At 34.0% G+C, this 19543-nt stretch overlaps 1 protein-coding gene across 1 annotated transcript; it reads left to right on the forward strand.

Moving 5' to 3' along the window:
- The first annotated feature begins 431 nt into the window (after positions 1-431).
- On the forward strand, positions 432-19220 carry LOC124630368 (proton-coupled folate transporter-like). Its single transcript, XM_047164246.1, has 8 exons — positions 432-507; positions 4903-6058; positions 13639-13792; positions 14175-14276; positions 15154-15291; positions 16303-16386; positions 16833-16989; positions 17336-19220. Exons 2-8 carry the CDS (start codon positions 5252-5254, stop codon positions 17502-17504), a joined length of 1611 nt encoding a protein of 536 aa, XP_047020202.1. The 5' UTR covers positions 432-507; positions 4903-5251; the 3' UTR covers positions 17505-19220.
- Positions 19221-19543: the final 323 nt, after the last annotated feature.

The following is a 19543-nucleotide window of genomic DNA, read 5'->3' on the forward strand; positions in this document are numbered from 1 at the left end:
CCCAAAACATGGTAAGAAAAGAAAAGTATGTGGTTCGATTACAGGTCAGGCATATATACGTGTATGAGAAGAGGCCTATGCCGCAACACTTTTTAACAACACTTACACACTGGCAGACTTTCCGACACCGCTCAGTTTATACGGGGGCTATTTCTTGCAAACAATGGATTACTACCGGTATCAAAGACGACGTTTAAAACCGAGTGACAGATTTTTGCCGCTCGGTTTTGCTACGCGCAACCAAAATCTTCCAGTGAGAAAGCGCTGTTGATGATGATACCAAATCAACGGTACAGTCACGTGTAAAAACACGAGAGTACCCGAATAAGCCTAACGTATGACATATAACCCGAAATGATCAGCCGACAAACGTTACAAGTAGGTAATTGCTATAAGAATGGATGGAATGACCATTCATTGGTGTACTGTACGCGAGTGTACTTGTTCCCCGTTTAGTACATAGTATGATGTGGTCACCTGGGTTGTGAATAAGATGCTTTGAAAAAGGTTAGTGAAATTGTGTATTATGGTTATGAAGTTAGAGTTCAATTTTGTATGCAAAAATTTGTATTATTTGGTTGGAATGTAGAAAAGTGCTGTTTTCTGTCCGTTTCGAAGTTAATGTAGGTAGGTATGTAAAAGTCATGGTAACACCCATGTTATGTGTTTCTCTAGAAATTAAGAATTTGGCAAGCATATTAATAGCACAAAACTGAAGAGAGTGTTTGTTTGCTCCAAAACTGCACGTTTTTTCTAGTTTCCCTGGGCGATGGTGAATCCGCTGCCAGAACTTTATTTAACAGTATATGTATATGTAAAAAAAATATGAAGACGTTCCTCTAGGCGATTATCGACCACGGTGGATGGTCTCTTATAAGCATTATAAAGGACTATCTTCCGCCTGCGGCTTCGCCCGCGTGGTGTGTTGATAAAAAGTAGCCTATGTGTTAATCCAGGGTATCACCTATCTACATACCAAATTTCAAACAAATCTGTCCAGCCGTTTTTGCGTGAAAGAATAACAAACATACATCCATACATTCTCACAAACTTTCACCTTTATAATATTAGTAGGAAGTAGGATTATAAAATTAATGCAATTTAAAAATAATTATCTATCTATAATACGTAGAAGCATTAGAACACTTATTTTCAATGTTGTTCAGTCCATTTGAGATTGACCTATTGAAAGAGACAACCGACATATTGGACTCAAGGCGATCACCGTTATTCCGTCAGTTACTATTCAACGAGATGAAATTGAAAACCTAGACATTAGTTTAGTAAAACCTTAAGTAAGTAAAGCAACCGCTATAATTATAATGGTTATTCGAATGTAGTAGGTAAAATATATCCTACTGATATTATATATATACTTTCGCGAAAGATTTTGCTCTTTCGCGCTAATTCTACGCGCTAGATTTTGATGAAATTCTGCAGTAATACCAGAATAATAAACCTAAAAGCAGCCTAGCAGATAAAAGTAGCCTATGTATTGACATAGGCTACTTTTATCTGCGGCTTCAACCACTGGCAGAACCCTAGTACATAGTGATAAATGAAAAAGCAATCAAAAATAACGTAACAAATAGTCCCAAAACCAGTAGCATTTATAAAAACCAAAACATACCAGTTAACAATCACTACTGCAGTTATCTAAACACTTATCACAAAACTAACAAAAGAATAACAACAATATAAATTCGCACATGCAAATTACAATTTTGATAAAACTGCCAAAAACACCCCATTAACACAACCATTAGTTAAAGTTCTATCAAATAATCACTTAGTTTGACGTAGGTAGGTACAGTCATTGAAATTAGAGGTTGAATCACTTTGACACTTTCGCCATTTTGTAGTTTAAAACATTCGATTGAGATATCACGATTTTTTAAATTCCCTAGACGTGTGATTCTAAAAAGAAGAGACAGAAAATTTATCATCATCATCAGCCTTTTTATTAGGGTACAAACCTCTAACACAGAAGATTAAGTTATTAAAACATTATTTAAGCATTATTTAAACGTAAGATGAAGGAACACTATCTTTCCTTGTCATCATAGATGCTTATAGTATTTAGTGTATTTATATATTTGTATTCATATATTATATATATTTTGTATATACATATTTAGGTTAAGTTCGTGATTATTTTATTTTAGTTATAGCTTCTTTTCTTTCTACGCACTCTATCTGCAACTCTTTCTATTCTAACTCTCTCATAACGGGCCAGCTGGAAGAGATTTCTAATGAAATAAGCTGTGCCTTTGTACTATCTGTTCTATTTTTCTTCTTCTCTGTATTCTGTGTGTGTACATAAACTGTTAAATAAATAAATAAATTAAGCTTTAACCACGCTTGCTCAAAGTGGTTTCCGATTTCAGACTTATAGTACATTTTCCTCGAGGTGTTTAACATTCGATTACTTTCGCCCATCATCATGAGTGTCAAGTAGTTCAACCGTTAAAGTCGGCGACTGTACGTTACATGTCAAAAAATTGACACAAAACGTTCATTAAACAATTTTCTTGAAGCGCTTTTCCTGTATTTTTCCAGTTCATAGCTCTGTGACCGTCGCGTGGAGATAAATGTACAGTAATTATATGTTTAGCACCAACATTCACGTGGATTCTGTTATTGCGAATTTCGTATGTCATTGCTGTTCAAATTAATGAGCTTAGATCAATCATAGGGTCCAGCAAAACTTGGTGCGGTCGGTCCTTGGGTGGACATCTTGTCATGTCATCCTGACATCCTGCGTGTTTGAATTTGTGGGTCTCGGCTTTCATTTAAATATCTCTTGCAGTCGTTACTGGTAGTCAGAAGCCAGGAAGTCCCAGGTAAATGGGTGGAGGAACTCATATAGGCAGTCGCTTCGTGTGACTGTTCATGTTACTGGACTTAGCTGCAACCAATCAGAAGCCGACCCCAACTTAGTTGGGAAAGGTCTAGGCAGATGATTGCTGTTCAAATGAAAGCCGTAGCTAGGCTAGTATGAGAAACTAGTGAATGTGCGAAGCAATTGGAAGCTGTAGACTCTTATGAATGAAGCTTAGGGGGATTGTTTGAAATAGAGGCCTGAAAACTAAAGCTTGATGGAATTGGTGCTATACAGCCTTTGATTCTAAGCCTGCCTACCATGTCCTTTGTTTATGGGCGAAAATCCGTTCTTGGTAAAGGAAATTAAGTAGAAAACCAAAAATTGAAACAGAGCAAATATTGAATATTGAAACCGCAAATATTGAAACAGAGCAAACTACAAATAATTCACAATTAAGCACATGATGTGCTTCACATGATGTGGTGCACACCTGTATTTACCTGTAATATAACCAAGACTATTCTTTCCTTTTCATATCCAGCTCCACATTCACGCAAATCCTATTTACATATCTAAAGTCCTGTAACATAATCGTCGGTAATTCCTCTTAGCATGCCAATTATAACTCAAGGCCTAACATCGAGACACCAGTTAAACACAATGAAATCCTTTACAAACACACGTGACTGACAGATCGTATTTAGTTGATGATCGTAATAATATTATCTATTGTGTACTTGCTCTTCTTGCTGCAGAGAGAAAATTGTAGTTCTGCGAAGAAGTACAATTTTCTCTTTTGGAGAACAAAATAACTAGAAAGTAGAAAGAATAAAAGAAAGTAGACAGCAGGTAGTAAGCAGGCAGAATAACAACCGTTGTTCGGACGACAAGGAACATTACTAACTCCGCTCTCCTACGCCGTCTTTAGAAGCCGCCAATGTTTTGAAAACCAAATCACCAAACAATAAAGGGTTATCTTTGACAGGTTAGTTTTGATTTGACAAGGAACCCGAACACCTCGGTAGTTCTAGTAAATGATCACGCCTATAGTACGTTACACAACCTACAAGAAGGCGCCTGACTTAAGTGCCATTTGGCATCTAAAGCTTATCTTGCTTTCTTTCGTGATTAATCACTTAATAGTTCTGATGTCAGAGTTTTCTCAAATCCGCTTGATGGCTTCTGACATGGAATTGTAAAAACGACTGCTACTGAATTCAGAGACGCCCGCCGGCTTTACGAGTCCTCCGATGCTCGGGTGAATCAATCACCAACATCCAGACTCCTTGCTGCTTTATGAAAGTTTCTTAAGCCCACAAAGCAATTTCGGCCCTACCCGGTAATCGGACTCGAGACTTTGTGCACGGCAGTCGCACTAAGCGTCTACTAGCCCAACGATGCAGTTAAAGTGGTGCTAATAGATGAGAAATTGTTTAGATAAAATCATGCTTATTGATGTATTAAATATAATATATAAAATAAATAAAAGTGATTTCATCCTGTAGATGGAATCATATTTTATTTTTCTTAAAATATATTGTTTTTCTAATTTATTATTTTTAAAGAAATAAACAAACTCTTCAGTGCAGATATAAGTAGAGTAAATAAGCACTTTAAAGAATTAGATACGTGGGTATAGGTATTCTTACAGGTAGGTAAAACATTTTTTTTGTAAAATCAATTTAAAAAACAGAAGATAAATGCTCTATACTTTACGACTCCTATGGGAAATTGGATTGAAAGAAAATAATGTTTCCATCGACGCGTTTATTCTTCAATATTTTGTTATTTAATTTTCCAATTTACGGTATAGAGTCATTCGAATGTTTTTTGTTCTAATCGGGCCTCAGCTAACAACAAACATAGATACCTAGATTAACTTATTATTGCATGGATTGGCAAATCATCATGGTATCGGACTTTGGAATCATTGGTTTAACAGTTAAAGTCCAAAGTGTAACCAAACCTTTGCTTCCGTTGACTGAAACAACATGGTTAAAAAATAAACTCACCTGTGTACACAGCTCAACGTAACCTGAAAACATCCTCGTTTATATTAACACTGATTTTCCATACAGATGCCAGTATCGACTCAGCAGTTGACTTGATCGGGCTTCACCGAACAATGGAGGACTAACTACCAATAATACGCCTACCTGAAAAAATACAAAAGTAATTAGTGCCTTTAATAATTAACAACAAAGCACTTTATCTAATTGGAATTCTACTTTATCATTATGAACGGGTAATTGATAGTATAATATCGGTAAGACAAATAATAAGGCACCCATTCTGCCTATCAATGTATCAGACATAATGTGAAATCAAACATTGCAACAGTGACAGACGGTCGTGTTCGTTTCGCTGTTTATAAACAATGGACGTGATATAACTTCAAATAAACGGTGCATTGGAATTACTTCGAAAATGGCGGAAGAAAAAGTTAAACCTGTGGACGTCGAAGAAAAACCCCTAAATAAAGATGTTATCCAGAAACTATATAAAGACAAAAGTTTTCGGGAGAAGTTGGGCTACATCAGAGATAATATCACTGTTGAACCTTTGTTAGCGGGCCTGATTATACCCAGTGTTATATCAAGATTTGCTATGGGCAATCTTAATTTGGACAAAGCCTGTCGTGTTAACTTAGGTTTCGGAGACGAGATTTGCGACGCACTTATTAAGAAAACGAGCAAAAACTACTCGGAATACGAAAAAGAGGTTCAACAATTGATTTCTTCTATAGACATTTGGAAGGGAGTGATCCAAACGGCTTTACCATGCATCATAATAATGTTTCTGGGCGCTTGGAGCGACAGGACTGGGAAAAGGAAGATAATTATAATGCTACCGATTTACGGAGAAGTTCTAACGTCTTTAAACAATTTGGTCAACGTGTATTTCTTCTATGAGATTCCTGTGCAAGTTACTGTGTTCTTAGAGACGTTGTTTCCAGCTATTACTGGTAGTTGGGTGACTATGTTCTTGGGTGTATTCAGTTATATAAGTGACATTACTTCGGAGGAATCTAGGACATTTAGAGTGGGTCTGGTGAACTTCTGCATGACTGCTGGTCTGCCTATCGGGATCGGCATGAGTGGGTTCCTACTTCAGAAGATGGGCTATTATGGAATATTCTCGATGACAACTGTGATGTTCATCTTGGTACTTATGTATGGTACTTTCTGCTTGAAGGAGCCTGATCAGTGGCTTCAGGATAAAGGATTGCCTCCGGTGAGTAGTTTTGTTATGTTCATACTTTTACTTTGCAATACTAACACTGTGCCCATTTGTAGGTTCTTATGTTTGTTGGAAGCAAAAAAACGTTAGACTGTTGAAAATAATCCATAAATGATGTTTAAAGTACCAACAGTCATCACATAGTTTCTCATTCATACTTAGGTGTTTTGAAATTTGCATTATTTTGGTAAAATATAACCTTTTGACCACTGACTCATTATTTCGTCGCTAGAGTATTTTATTGTTGTTTTTTAAATATCTGAGTAGATAATAAAAACCGTAGTTGTAGGTAGTAATAATTATTTGATTGCATTAAAGGATTAAGATTAGAGCAATGAACAAAATATCATGTATTTGATACAATAATCATGTTACAAACTCCTGCTTCAAGTAGGTATGATATTCACAAAATATTTAGGCATATAACAAAGTCATTGTGCTATATTTTTAAGCTTATCGCAGAATTTAGAGAGATAACTAACAATATTTTGGTGGTCGGTAAAACCTGTAAAATCTGAATATAGGTATTTACCTCAACTTCACAATTTGTCCCCGCTTCTTACTGTCTATAAACCCAGTCAGTTCAGTCTTAAGTAAATTAAGTGTTCTGCCCTAAAATCTTAAGTTACATATCTACCATTACATGAAATACATAGAATTATTGGGAAGTTAGTTATTTAAAAAAATTAGATGTTCCGTATGATTTGCTGGAAAATCGAAAAACTACGCACTGACTGCGTTCAGTAAATTGTTTTTAATCATAATATGGGCATATAATATTGATAGTCTTACATATGTATAGGTATCTAGATATTATTAGCGCCACAATGTTTATTTGTAACAAACGATCACAGAAGCTCATCGATCGATATTATCATAATTAATATTAAATTAAACGCTGATGTAATTCCCGTGCTTAATGACATTTTGGAACCTTTCGTATAACGCAATGTACAGATTATTTTAGCAATAGCTATCTCGATAGTCTATCAAATGCGTTTTTATAGTGTACAGAGAACAGTACAATACGAAGATTCCATTTATTGTTTTGACAACACAAACGTCAGAATTCAATGCCATTTCAAAAAATACAGAAACAAGCTTTATACGAATAAATCAAAAGTGTTTTATATGCTGGACTATAGGTTTACAGGTTTTTTCCACGCAGATTTTTTCGCGACAAAATACGGTTGCGAGGAAACGCTATTGGCGCCAAAATGTAAAAAAAACAATACTTAGGTATTATTTGGTGCTTTTTGGATTTCAAACTAATTACCTACTTATTCGTAGCGCAGAATGCTCCTAATTTAAACAGTAAGTTGAAAATAGAATTTTGATAGTTTGGAATTAAAAACTAAAGCTAAAATTTTTAGAATCCGACTCTTAGGTTTGAATTAATACTTTTGCAACATAATTTATGTAACTATTGCAAATGTGACCTCATTCAAACCGGCCCATTATGTTTTTCTCTAGTTTTCTGTAAAGAAAAAAACACAGATACGTAAGTTAAGAATGCTATTGCGAAAAATGCAGTTTGCTATCAATCATGACTTCGACTCCGCAATCTTGCAATCATTGTCCTCATTAGATTCAAGACAAGCAGTTGCTAGCGACAGATAAGTAATTATATCTATGTATCGTATTAATGAAATATTGGTATTTGTTTCGAGAAAAAACTGTGAATTAATTATGGAAAAAATAATGTAGACATAAGACTCCTTCTTGTTAAAATATCGATTTTAGACACACACTTTCCAAGGTGTCTCGTACTTTTGTTGAATTTGGAATACTTGGTATACCTATTCTCATGTACAGGCATGGCTAGCATCTTTCTTACACACGGCGGTGGATTTTTGTTACGCGTAGCAAAACAGAGCGCATACGCGCTACAAATTCTGAGCGGCAAAAATCGGTCGCTCAGTTTAAACGTCAAGTTTGAACAGGTCGTTATCAATAAAATTGTTTACTTTGCACATCGATCTGAAAATCCTCCAGTGTGAAATCGTTGTATAAGTGAAAGAGAAGTTTCATTTGTACCTACATTATAAGTAATAGAAGTAGGGTAAAAACCCCAATTACCAGAACCAAAGCAAAACCGAGTTTAAAAGATTAAATTCTTTGTTTAATTGTTGAAATAATTTCGTGTTAGTAGTCAGTTTTGTTATCACAAGGTATTAAAGTGATTAGTTTATGTATAGAGTGTGAATGTTAAGCTAATCTGAATAAGATAACGCAAAACCTCTATTTTTATGGACACTGCTGTTATCTTTGTCAATAATTTAGGTGAACATAATATAATCATTATAGTAAGATTAGTAAGGTTGATTCAACAGTTGTGCGAAGTAATATTATATTATTTTATTTTTTTAAATATTTGGAGAAATGGATGAAGAATTAATATCATGTTGTAATGAGTGATTTTTCTATTGACAGAGAATCTGTATACATTCTGGCTGGTATTTTTTTGTTTGTATGTTTTAGAAAACAATTTTATTAGGTATTGTATGACAATAATATGTTTTAAATCTAAAAGCGAATCTTCAATTATGAAGATACTTAAGTGTTCTTACGTTGACTGATTAAAATTCTTACACGTAATTGTAAGTAACTAATTAGTCCATCATAAACATACAAACCGAAAATATCAGTATGGGAAAGACAACAATAACAAATATATAACAATTTAACTATCAAATTACTTAATTTCCACAGTAATAACTATCAACTAAATGAATTACCAATATTATTAACCAAAATATACAAAATGTATCAGAAAAACTTGACAGCTTTATTAATCAACATAATAGTAATTAGTAGAATTAATCACACAATTACTAGATAATGAACTCATTATCATTAATATTTGACATTACTCATTATAACATTAAATACTATGGCCTACAATTTGTTATCTCACCCTACAAATGTGTATTGTTAATCCTTAAATATTCATTAGGAAAACGCTGGAAATATTGAAAACAAGAATGTTGTATAAACAGCAATAAGTAATTACTTTTGTTCGAGTAATATCTTAGTTAATGAGACTTTGCATAGTTTAACAGTAGTCTGAATTTGTTCTTCAAATCATCATCTCAATCATAGGATTTCGACTACTAAACGATAGTTTATTTTATTGATTTTCAACGGCCTGCTTAGATTTAGCTTAGATAGCAATCTTATTTTTGTGTTTAAGTTTTTTTTTTTTTCAATTAATGTAAATATTTTGTGAATAAACACGTACTTTTGAACTTCAAAAATAAATAAATATTTTTTTTTGACAATAAAACAATTAAAATTTTTAGCATCAGCAGACAGCATGTGGTACAATTTCCACCACAAAAAATATTAATTTTCAAAACCGCATAGTCCGTAATACATTTTTCAAGTTCAAAAACCCTTAACCCTACTCTATTAACTACGTAGAATACAGCCAGATCAACAAGTCAGTCCAAATCTTAACACATAATTTCTTTCCAACGTACGTCGTGCGTACAACGATTACCTTAATAGGTAAATGTTCTGTCCAACGGCTATTGTACATACAGTACCAGCTATCACAATAGTGGCCAATTTATCAAGCAATTTGCTTTCACTGGCTATTGAATGTAAACTCTATAGTTATTCAGCTAAGTCACAATATGGAGTGGAGAAGTCTTATGCCTAATATTTTATGTAAAGACCTATGGGGCATTGAGAAAGGAAAACTTCAAATAGTCCTAGTGTTGTGCCAAAGTATTTCATATTTAACAGGTTTCAATACTGCGATGTATTTCTACTTAAAAGTGAGAAATTCATTATCGTTATGCTTAAAAAAACTGTTTATATAGGTAGTGGTAGTACTCCGCGATTGCTGATCTTGAGAGAAAAAAAATCGATTATAGATGCTTCGGAATGTAGGTAGTCCTCATAAAACATAGTTTAAAAGAGAGTATTGTCCATATCCAGTTAAAAATATTTGGTAACCCGCAAATGAGTAGGTAGTAGGGCTGAATGTCCTCAGGCGTTGATTGCATATTTCGATATCACATAAAGGTTATCAGATATCGATTATTTACAATGTTTTATACTGCCAGGCTTAAATTGCACAATGCACCTGTGAAAAGTATTTATGGACATACACATAGTAGGCTCCTTCATTGACTTTTGCGCAAGAGTCAACTCGATAATCGGGCATTGTATTATTTTTCTTTATATCTACTCGTATCAGCACTTTATAAGATAATTCGACACATTTACGATCCCACATTACGGATAATGGTACTTGTGTTCTTTGCACACTACAAACTTTTAGTCGGCCGATAGTTAGTTTGGGCTCATAAATCAGTATGAAGATGAATGGAAGTACACACGTAAAAACGACCAGGTATCAAATTCTCCGGTATCAGACCGACTAAAAACTTTGATTGAATCTACGATTTTCAATAAACATATTTTTTCTCAACCGGCTGTCATTGAACATCCTAGGCAGTCGTTATGGGTAGTCAGAAGCCAGTAAGTCTGACACTAGTCTAACCAAGGGGTACCGGGTTGCCCGGGTAACAGGGCTGAGGAGTTCAGATTTCTTCTTGTAAATCACTGGTACTCAGTTGAATCCGGTTAGACTGGAAGCTGACCCCAACATGATTGGGAAAAAGGCTTGGAGGATGATGATGATTTCTCAACCGCCTGGCCAACAGTCGGCCGACTCTTTAGTCTGCAGTGTGTGCATAGGCTTAAACGAGTTAAATTGTTTGTCATTATGACTTGACAAAAAATGCCATCCATTATAATTAAGCTATGGCGGAAAATAGCATTAAAATTCATTAAATTATCGGTTACATATTTCCGCTCAGTTTGCGTAGAATAGTGTACATATTACACATATCACCGTTGGCCAGCCTTTTCCCGACAATGTTGGAGTCGGCTCCCAGTCTAACAGAATGTAGCTGAGTACCAGTGTATTACATGGAGCACGGCAATCCGATATATTAGTTTTGACTTTACGTGGTACATTTGAACATCTTTACATACTTACGTGAAATACCTACGAGAAAATGTATTTTCTAACATTTATAATCTTGCTAGTTTAGCGAGTGACTAATAGGTAGGTATCTATTACGATGTTAGTATATTTTTTATTTAGGTTTTCCTTGCCTAAATTAAAGAGATAATTGTTAATGCCAGATAAGATACTTCTAATGTTAGTTTTGACCAGCTACCCTATTTGAATAAGACACTTTTTTCAATTGTTTTCTTTTGTAAATATGTGTTAAGCTTAGCATTGTTACACAGATTTTGTGGGTGATTTGATGACGATGCTGGCGAGTAATTTTCCACAGATGAATTTTACAATGGAAAGGCGAATACCATCCTACCATTGTAAGCAAATATGAATGGTACAATGTATAAATAAAAATGAGAATCTGTAGTTGTAGTAATAGTAGGTACGCGAATTCATGAATAGTCATCAAAGTTACATTGATATTATAAATCTGAAAATCACATAAGTTTATTATTGAAATAAAAAAGCAATAAAAATATCTATATAGGAGCCTTTGTTTGCAATTTTTTTTAAAGTTTGACAAAGAGAAAAAAACATCCGAATTGAGATAGTCGTTCTTTTAGGAGGTCGGTTGAAAAAGAGGTTTTAAGACAACATCCATAAGTTAAGATAAAAAAAAATACTAGTGACGTTTAATTACTAGACTTAACTATAATATCGAAAATATCTCACGTAAATACAACTGGGATTTAGCCTGATATAATAATTTACAATACCTGATACAATACAATGCGCTTTGTTTTACAACATTATTTGTTTGATACAAGTCTCAGGTATGTGTTTAACGCAATTGTACGATATAATATAATAGTTTTATAAAGATACTTACAAATATTTGAATTAGGTTCTGTTTGCAAGATATTCAACGATAGAGAACACTTATGTATATAGAAAATTATAGTTATTATATTTTCAAAACTTCATAACTTATAATGGAGCTAATTTCAAAATTCAATCCATAATCGCAACAACTTTATAGATAGGTTTCCCTACGGAAATCCACTGTAGTCTATAAAAGAATGATATTTATTTGCATTTTCTTACATCTATACTAATATTAGAAAGCTTAAGAGTTGTTTTCTTGAACGCGTTAATCTCAGGAAGTATTGGTCCAATGTGAATTTGTCACTCCCAGTGGGCAGCGATGAGGAGTTATTTTGATGCCATTTTATAATTGTTTTTAGTTGTATATATCAATAATAGTTAATAATTATATTTAGGTCATGTAAATATGTACATTTAATTAATTATCAAATTTGAAAAATGATATCTTAAACCCTCGACAAATGGGCTTACTAACACTGAAATAATGTTTCAAATTGGTGAACAAATTCCTTAGATTAACGCATTCTAACAAACAAAACACGTCTGCTTATTACATTAGTAAAGAATTTCAAGTCTAAGGAAGTCGAAGGTCAAAGGTCAAACAACAGGATGTAGACTATTCTTTATGACTACTTATAGCTACTGATATAAACTTTCGTGGGAGGAGACACGTCCGTATTAACTCCTTTACGTAGTGGCCGAGTTTCGTCCATTCGTTGTGTAAATGCATTATATGTCTTAAGGCGAGGAATTGGTCAACAATAATTCCATAACCGGCACGCGCATCTAAGGCGCCAAAAGGGGTCGGAGCGTCTGAGCGGGGCGAGGATAACAATACGCGCGCTAGCTTATAACTAAAAGTCGTAAGCGACAAAATGGTTTTGTAATTTTATTATTTAGAAATGATAATTTGATAAAAATTCCTTCTACAATTTTAAAGAGTATGTACATACTCAACTACTAAAAAAGTTAAGAGGCTTAAATCGGTCCCGTATGCCCATAATATGTGAATCTCTTTTTAAAAAGAGGTATGTTTGATATATTTTTCTCTGTTATAAAAGTTACCTAATCATGTTTCTACGTCTAACAAAATAAGGTTTATATCATGAACTTTCAGGTAACCAAGTTGTATTTTGATCCGTTTTGTATTTACTGAGAAAAATTGAAATCCTTGGCGCCAAAAATTCCAATTCGTCCTCTTAACGTAGATATAGATAAAAGTTTGGAATTTTTGACCTTTTTGTGAACTGGTAAAAGAGTTATAACTAAAAGAAAATCTTTTAATTTAGTTAGCTGTTGAATAGGTTTTGATTTTCAGTGATTGTAATATATAACTATATTATCTATTGTAAATTACAATTTTGATTCTATTGTATTCTTTAGTGTTTCATAATATAAAGCTAAAATTATGATTCAGGCGCTTTGTTAGACAGATGAACGTATTTTGTAGCAATAAATCTGTCACACTGTTCGAGGCGCCATATATACATGTAGTGCTCAATGCGATAACCGCTCCGGAAAAAGTAATAAAAAACAATTGGTGAACAATTGTGTTAGAGACCCATTGTTTAAAACAAAATTGGTATCCAATTTACAAACAAAATTTAAAAGAAATTGCTAATAGGATGCCATGCAATTTTGCTGAATTCAAAAAAAAAAAAACAATTGCAATCTTCAGCCTATTCTAAATTCAAATACTTTTTTTCAGATTGAAAGAGCTGGTAACTCAAATGTATCATTCTTCGACCTATCGCATGTGGTGGAAACTGTGTCGGTGGCGTTCAGGCCGCGACCTTTCGACAGGAAGGTCAAGGTCATCCTCACTCTGCTCATGGTGTTCTTACTTTTTGGACCTACTTCATGTGAGTATTATGCCCATAGTATTTTTATGTAAGTGGTAATTCAGAACTAAGACGTGTGATAAACATAACTATCAGGTGTGTAGGTAGGTAGTCGAAGAAGAGTAGAGAAGAACCTGTTTTTTGATGGAGCTACTAAAATCATTGATCCGCGTAAAAAAATATACTTAGTTTCTAAGCGTATTCCCAACATTGCGTTACGTTGCCATAGTTTTGTGACCAGAGATTTTAATTTGATATATACTCAGTGTGTTTATAAGGTTAGATAGATTGTGAAAATCTACAGAAGTTATGAATAGATAGTCTATAGAATTCCCTTCATAATTTAGTTCTCATCTCCTTCGTACTACAACAAAAATTAAATGCTAAAATTTATCTATTACAGCGGAGCATACAGTCTTCTACCTGTTCGTGAGGAACCGACTGAACTGGGACATGGTGAAGTTCAGCGTCTACCTCAGCTACTCCATCGTTCTACATTCATTCGGTAAGTACCTAAGCGAATTTACAAAAGATATCTTTTTATACGTTTATGTCAAATAGGCGAGTTAACGGCTTGTTATCGTTAAAATTACGTGTTGCTACTTACTGTAAAGTAAGAATTGATTTGACTTTAAGATATAAAACCTATGAAACCCTGTGGTGGGTCTAATAATAATTCGAGGTAACCACAAAAAAGCGACATCACACAAGACTCAACAAATTCTGTCATTGTTTAAAGTAACAACAAAGGTCAGATCAGATCTTAGTTTTTTTGCTACTACCTCGTAATGTGAATAATAAATAAATTATACTTTCCTTAGCACGTTGGCACATTTGGTAAGTGTAAAGTCATTAAAAGCCTTCAAAAAGGTGATATACGATTTTATAGGTACCTTTTCCCTTTAATGAGGAGCCAGGAGTGCCGACAACTTCCCCTGATTGTCAAAAGGACTTTAAACGTTAATCCTATAAACTTCGTGCAACGTCGAAAGATTTGAAAAAAGCCTCTCAATTTTATTACATTAAGAGGTAATGACAAAGGTTTTTGGTATAACAAGAGCAAAACGAATTATAGTGAAAAATCGCTTAGGTTGGCTTTTGTAAAATATGATGTCTGGGTATAAATTGCAATTAGCGACTTTTTATTCAAATTATTTAACAGTTATTGACGATGATGAAAAGGCGTGTTTATTATGTACAATCACAACAATAATTGGGTTACTAAATCCACAGTATTATATTTATAATTTATACGTATAAGCAGGACTCTGATATATTAAACACATTGTCTTATAAAATAGCTTCTGAAGAATGGAGAATCAGTGGGGAGTAATTACTGTTCTTTGAATTTACCAAAATAACAACTGCTTTCTTTCTTCCAGGTGCAATGTTCTCAATAACAGTGCTGAGCAAGCGCATGCAGATTGACGACTCCGTGCTGTGCCTCGTGTCTGTCGTCAGCAAGTTTGTTGGCTCCATATGGACTGCTTTCGTCACTACTGACATCGAAATGTACCTAGGTAAGTGTCTCGAAACTTTCACTATAGTCTGAAGATCCATAGGGAAGCCTAAGGTTCCCACTTGCATTCTCTCTCGCTGACCAATGTCATCACGAATGGCAGCTTAGGAAAACCTACACCTAGTTTCGGTTAGGGATAAGTTTTTTTGAGCATAAGATATGAGCTTTCAAACGAGCAGATTATAAATGCGGTTCTTTATCCGCGCAAAATATGCATTATAGCTTCGGTAAATGACTGTCCGGAATGTGCCCAAAACTGATCTGCTAGTTTGAAAGTGCTCTTAGACAAGAAGTCACACGTAATAATCAAAGCAAGTGAAAGCAAGCGGTGGTCGATACTCGATAGACTCGCCGCAAACCACAGCTTGTCACAACTATTAGAAGTCTAAGTTCCATCCATCTTGTCTTTGGTTTAGTGTTTTAGTTCGATAAACTAACTAGCATATTATACGTTTGTTTCTTGCTTGTCTTTCACCATTCAGTATATCTCATTTTGTTGACCGGCTTTTTTGAGAATAAAATTGTCTTTAACATTGCATAGCAAATTTTCACGATTGATCAGGATTGATCATGAAAATCTTTAAATCCCAAGTTTTTACTTTATTTGTCTGTAAGGGCTAGCCTCTAAGACGGACCCACAGTTATTAGGATTTTATTTAGCATCATGTAATTTAAATAAACCTATAAAATTGTCTTTACCAATAAATACGAAGTTCTACCAGCATTTCCAATATGAGACTATCCCATAGACCTTCTCTTAATAAATTGTAACACCTTTAAACTTTATGTTTCGTTTCATCGACATTTATCACACTGTCAACACTCGATATTTTCCTATCATAGAACATGTAAAACACAGAATTGCAATTACAAAACTGAAATGGATCTTCAATTACCATTGCCATACAAAACCCTGACGGCTCTTCATACTCCAGTTTTATTATGATAATGTGCATTTGAATAACGGTTGGTTCAATGGCGGCTATTAATTTGATTGCGTTCACAATTGCAGTGCCCGTTGCTGAGCTGCTGAATGCTACCACTTTTACGTCACTGCGATCCATCATTTCGAAGCTGGTGGAGAAACAGGAGACAGGTTGGTTGGAGAAGATTTTTTTTGTATTGTGGTAACTCATTAATTGACACACAGGATATAAGTGTAGTTGTATGTTCTATGGGCCTTAGATGTCTGAAATAAAGTTATAAATAAAAGAGAAAGACAAGGAAGATTTGTTTAAGAAGTTGTCCACTGCAAATGTTGTTCGGAGCTACTTTGAGCACATTATAAAATAAATAACCGTCTAATAAAAACTGCTAATTTATATGTTGACAAACTAACAACCGAAATCAAGATAATTGTGTCATATAGCATTTAGTATTTCAATGGTTTTAAGAAGTATGGTAACTATTGTATTATCTGCCACAATATACATATTTACGCGTATTATAAATCATAACACATTGACACATTGACAAGTACAACTTCTACCCTAAACATCGGAATAGATACTACTCGTTATGACCTCCAATTACCACTTCCAGCTAAGGTGAACTCGATGTTCTCCCTGACTGAGACGGTGGCAGCTCTGGTGTTCCACCCCTTCTACTCCTGGATGTATATGAAGACGTTACACGTGTTACCTGGAGCTGTGTTCCTTACCAGTGCTGCTATTGCTATACCACCGTCTATTATATTGATGTAAGTAGTTTTGGAAGTTACTCAAAGAACGTCTACCACTGTGAGTTGAATAGAACGGAGTATAAGAGTCTTGTTCACTACCCACCTATGTTTCTTTTGGAGATCATCGTGTTCTAGAGACAAAGTAGGATATTCTGTCGGAATTAACAGTCATGGAATATTGGATGTAGATCATTGGCCCTTAAAATCTACATTGAAGTATAAAAATTAAAAAAAAACCACGCTTGAATATTACAATCACCTTCTTTACAAGGACTTGATGTCTAGGTCCAAAGGCAGCATTCACAGTGAAATATTACCACCTCAATTTCGTCCCATCCACTAATATCTTTTTGTCATCTTCTAGGTTCTTCTACGCCCAGCACAGAGCAAGTGTGAAGAGTACAAGAAAGAAGGCTCTAGAAGCGGAAGAGAAGAAAGACGCAAAGGAGGCCGAAGCCAAGAAGAATGATCCTCTCCAGTTCATCCCATCGCCAGCTGAAATTGAAAAAATTGAAATGAACAAAAAAAGTTAGCATTTAGGTGAAATAACTGGATTGCAATGACTCTATCCGTTGATTTGCTTACAAGAGAAGGTTATGACGTGCCTTGTATGGGACTGATGTCGAAATTCTATCTTGATTAAGCAAATCTACAGATAGCTAGTATATTGCAATCAATCGACGGTTAGCTTCTTTGAAACTGGATGAAAAGGTTTTCCACATGGATTTGAAAGTACTGCTGTAAAATTTTGTTTTTAATTTTGGTTGTACAAAATTTGTAATTAGTTAAGCTAAGATAAAATCGAATTAATACGCACACCGTTATTTAAGTTTTTTAAGGCATATTTACGTTATGTATATTTTATAAGATTTTTAGTTAATATAGTTTTATAGTATGAATGCATTGATTCAGCAAAAAAGAGAAATCTTCTTGTAAATAATATTAAAGAACTCACTATTTGTCAAATAATACACTTTAACATTTGTAACTAAATATGCATATATTTTGATGAGTTCTACGAAAAATGTTAACACATTTTTTGTGTGTGTGTTTTTTTTATATATATATTTGTAAATATAACATTAATAAATTGGCGTAAATAACATGCATATAACATGATATTTCGATATTCTGTAGAAATGGACTGTAACTACAGATCATAATAATTTATTAAGGCTAATTGCTATTCCCAAAGGCTATGATTAGCTTCATATTTTCCGGTCTAATTTGGTATCTTTGTAATATGAGCTTTATTGCAGCTATTACAAGGCTTAATTTAATTCGATTCTAATTTTGTGCTCGGTTTACGGCCGGTTCACACATGTCTCCGTTTTACTGTTCCGTTTTATCGTGTACGTTTTTTTTTCGTCGATGGTAGATATGTAGTTGTATGAGTGACTTCACACATGGCACAGTATTCTGTATACAACTACATACGCCATCGACGAAAAAAAAACGTACACGATAAAACGGGACAGTAAAACGGAGACATGTGTGAACCGGCCGTTACTTGTATGTACGTTATTTTTATAATTTCTACGTTAAATTAGTATCAAAAGGGCTTGATGTATGTTTGAAAAAGTTATTTATAAACAAAAATATACTTATAAAGTAAATTAGTAAAAGTTCTCGATTTAGTCTTAGGTTCGAATTACGCACCACGTTCAATTAACTGTTTAAACCTAAGACTAAAGTTTGTGTGTAGGTACTAAAGATTTTTTCATGAGTAGTTATACCGATTAAGCCTTTGGGACCAAATTGATGCACATACTTGACTTGTTGTATAATGTACCGAACGAACGTACTTATAATGTCGCTAAAAATGTTTATAATGCCATAGTTTAAACATGTTCATTTGAATAAAACTAATTTTACGGATTTTAATCGAGGTTATATTAATTAGTCTGCCCGTGACCATGGATGCTGTAATAGTCCGAAATGTCGGGATTAAATAATATATTTTAATATAGCCGCGATAAAATCCGTAAAAGTCTTATATTCGCTTAAAAGTGTCAGAAATCAATATGGTCATTTGCTTAAAAAATACATTTAAAATCTGTGTATGTTTGAGTGATGAGAAAATGAAAATATTTTTTTAATAAGTAGGTAGGTAGTAGGTATGAAATTAGTATAACATTAAAGTAAGAGGTGTGTATGTTCGAGTCAAAACGACTTGCATAGGAAAAGTGCTGTGATAAATGTACAGAATGAATGTAATATAACGATTAAGAATAAAATTCTAACTTTTATTATGACTTGTTTATTTATCCTTTCGTAACTAAATCTGAATAAAGACGTTCAGATATTCGATGAGAATTATGAGATACTCTTCTTCATTTTCTACAATCACTTTAATTAACATACCAAGTCTACCACACCTAGTAAACCAGCGATCCCGTGAGGACTATTTCACGCACTTGGATAAAAAGTAAAACATTTCCTCCCCCAATAAATGGCTTATCTTACGCAGAACTTATTTTTTTTGAGGAACAATCATAATTTAATTTTATTCAGCTGAGATCGATAAAATCGTTCGTAGAATATATTTAAACGTTTATATTTTTTGTATTGA

Source organism: Helicoverpa zea, chromosome 5, assembly GCF_022581195.2.
Source record: "Helicoverpa zea isolate HzStark_Cry1AcR chromosome 5, ilHelZeax1.1, whole genome shotgun sequence".
Classification (NCBI taxonomy): Eukaryota; Metazoa; Arthropoda; class Insecta; order Lepidoptera; family Noctuidae; genus Helicoverpa; species Helicoverpa zea.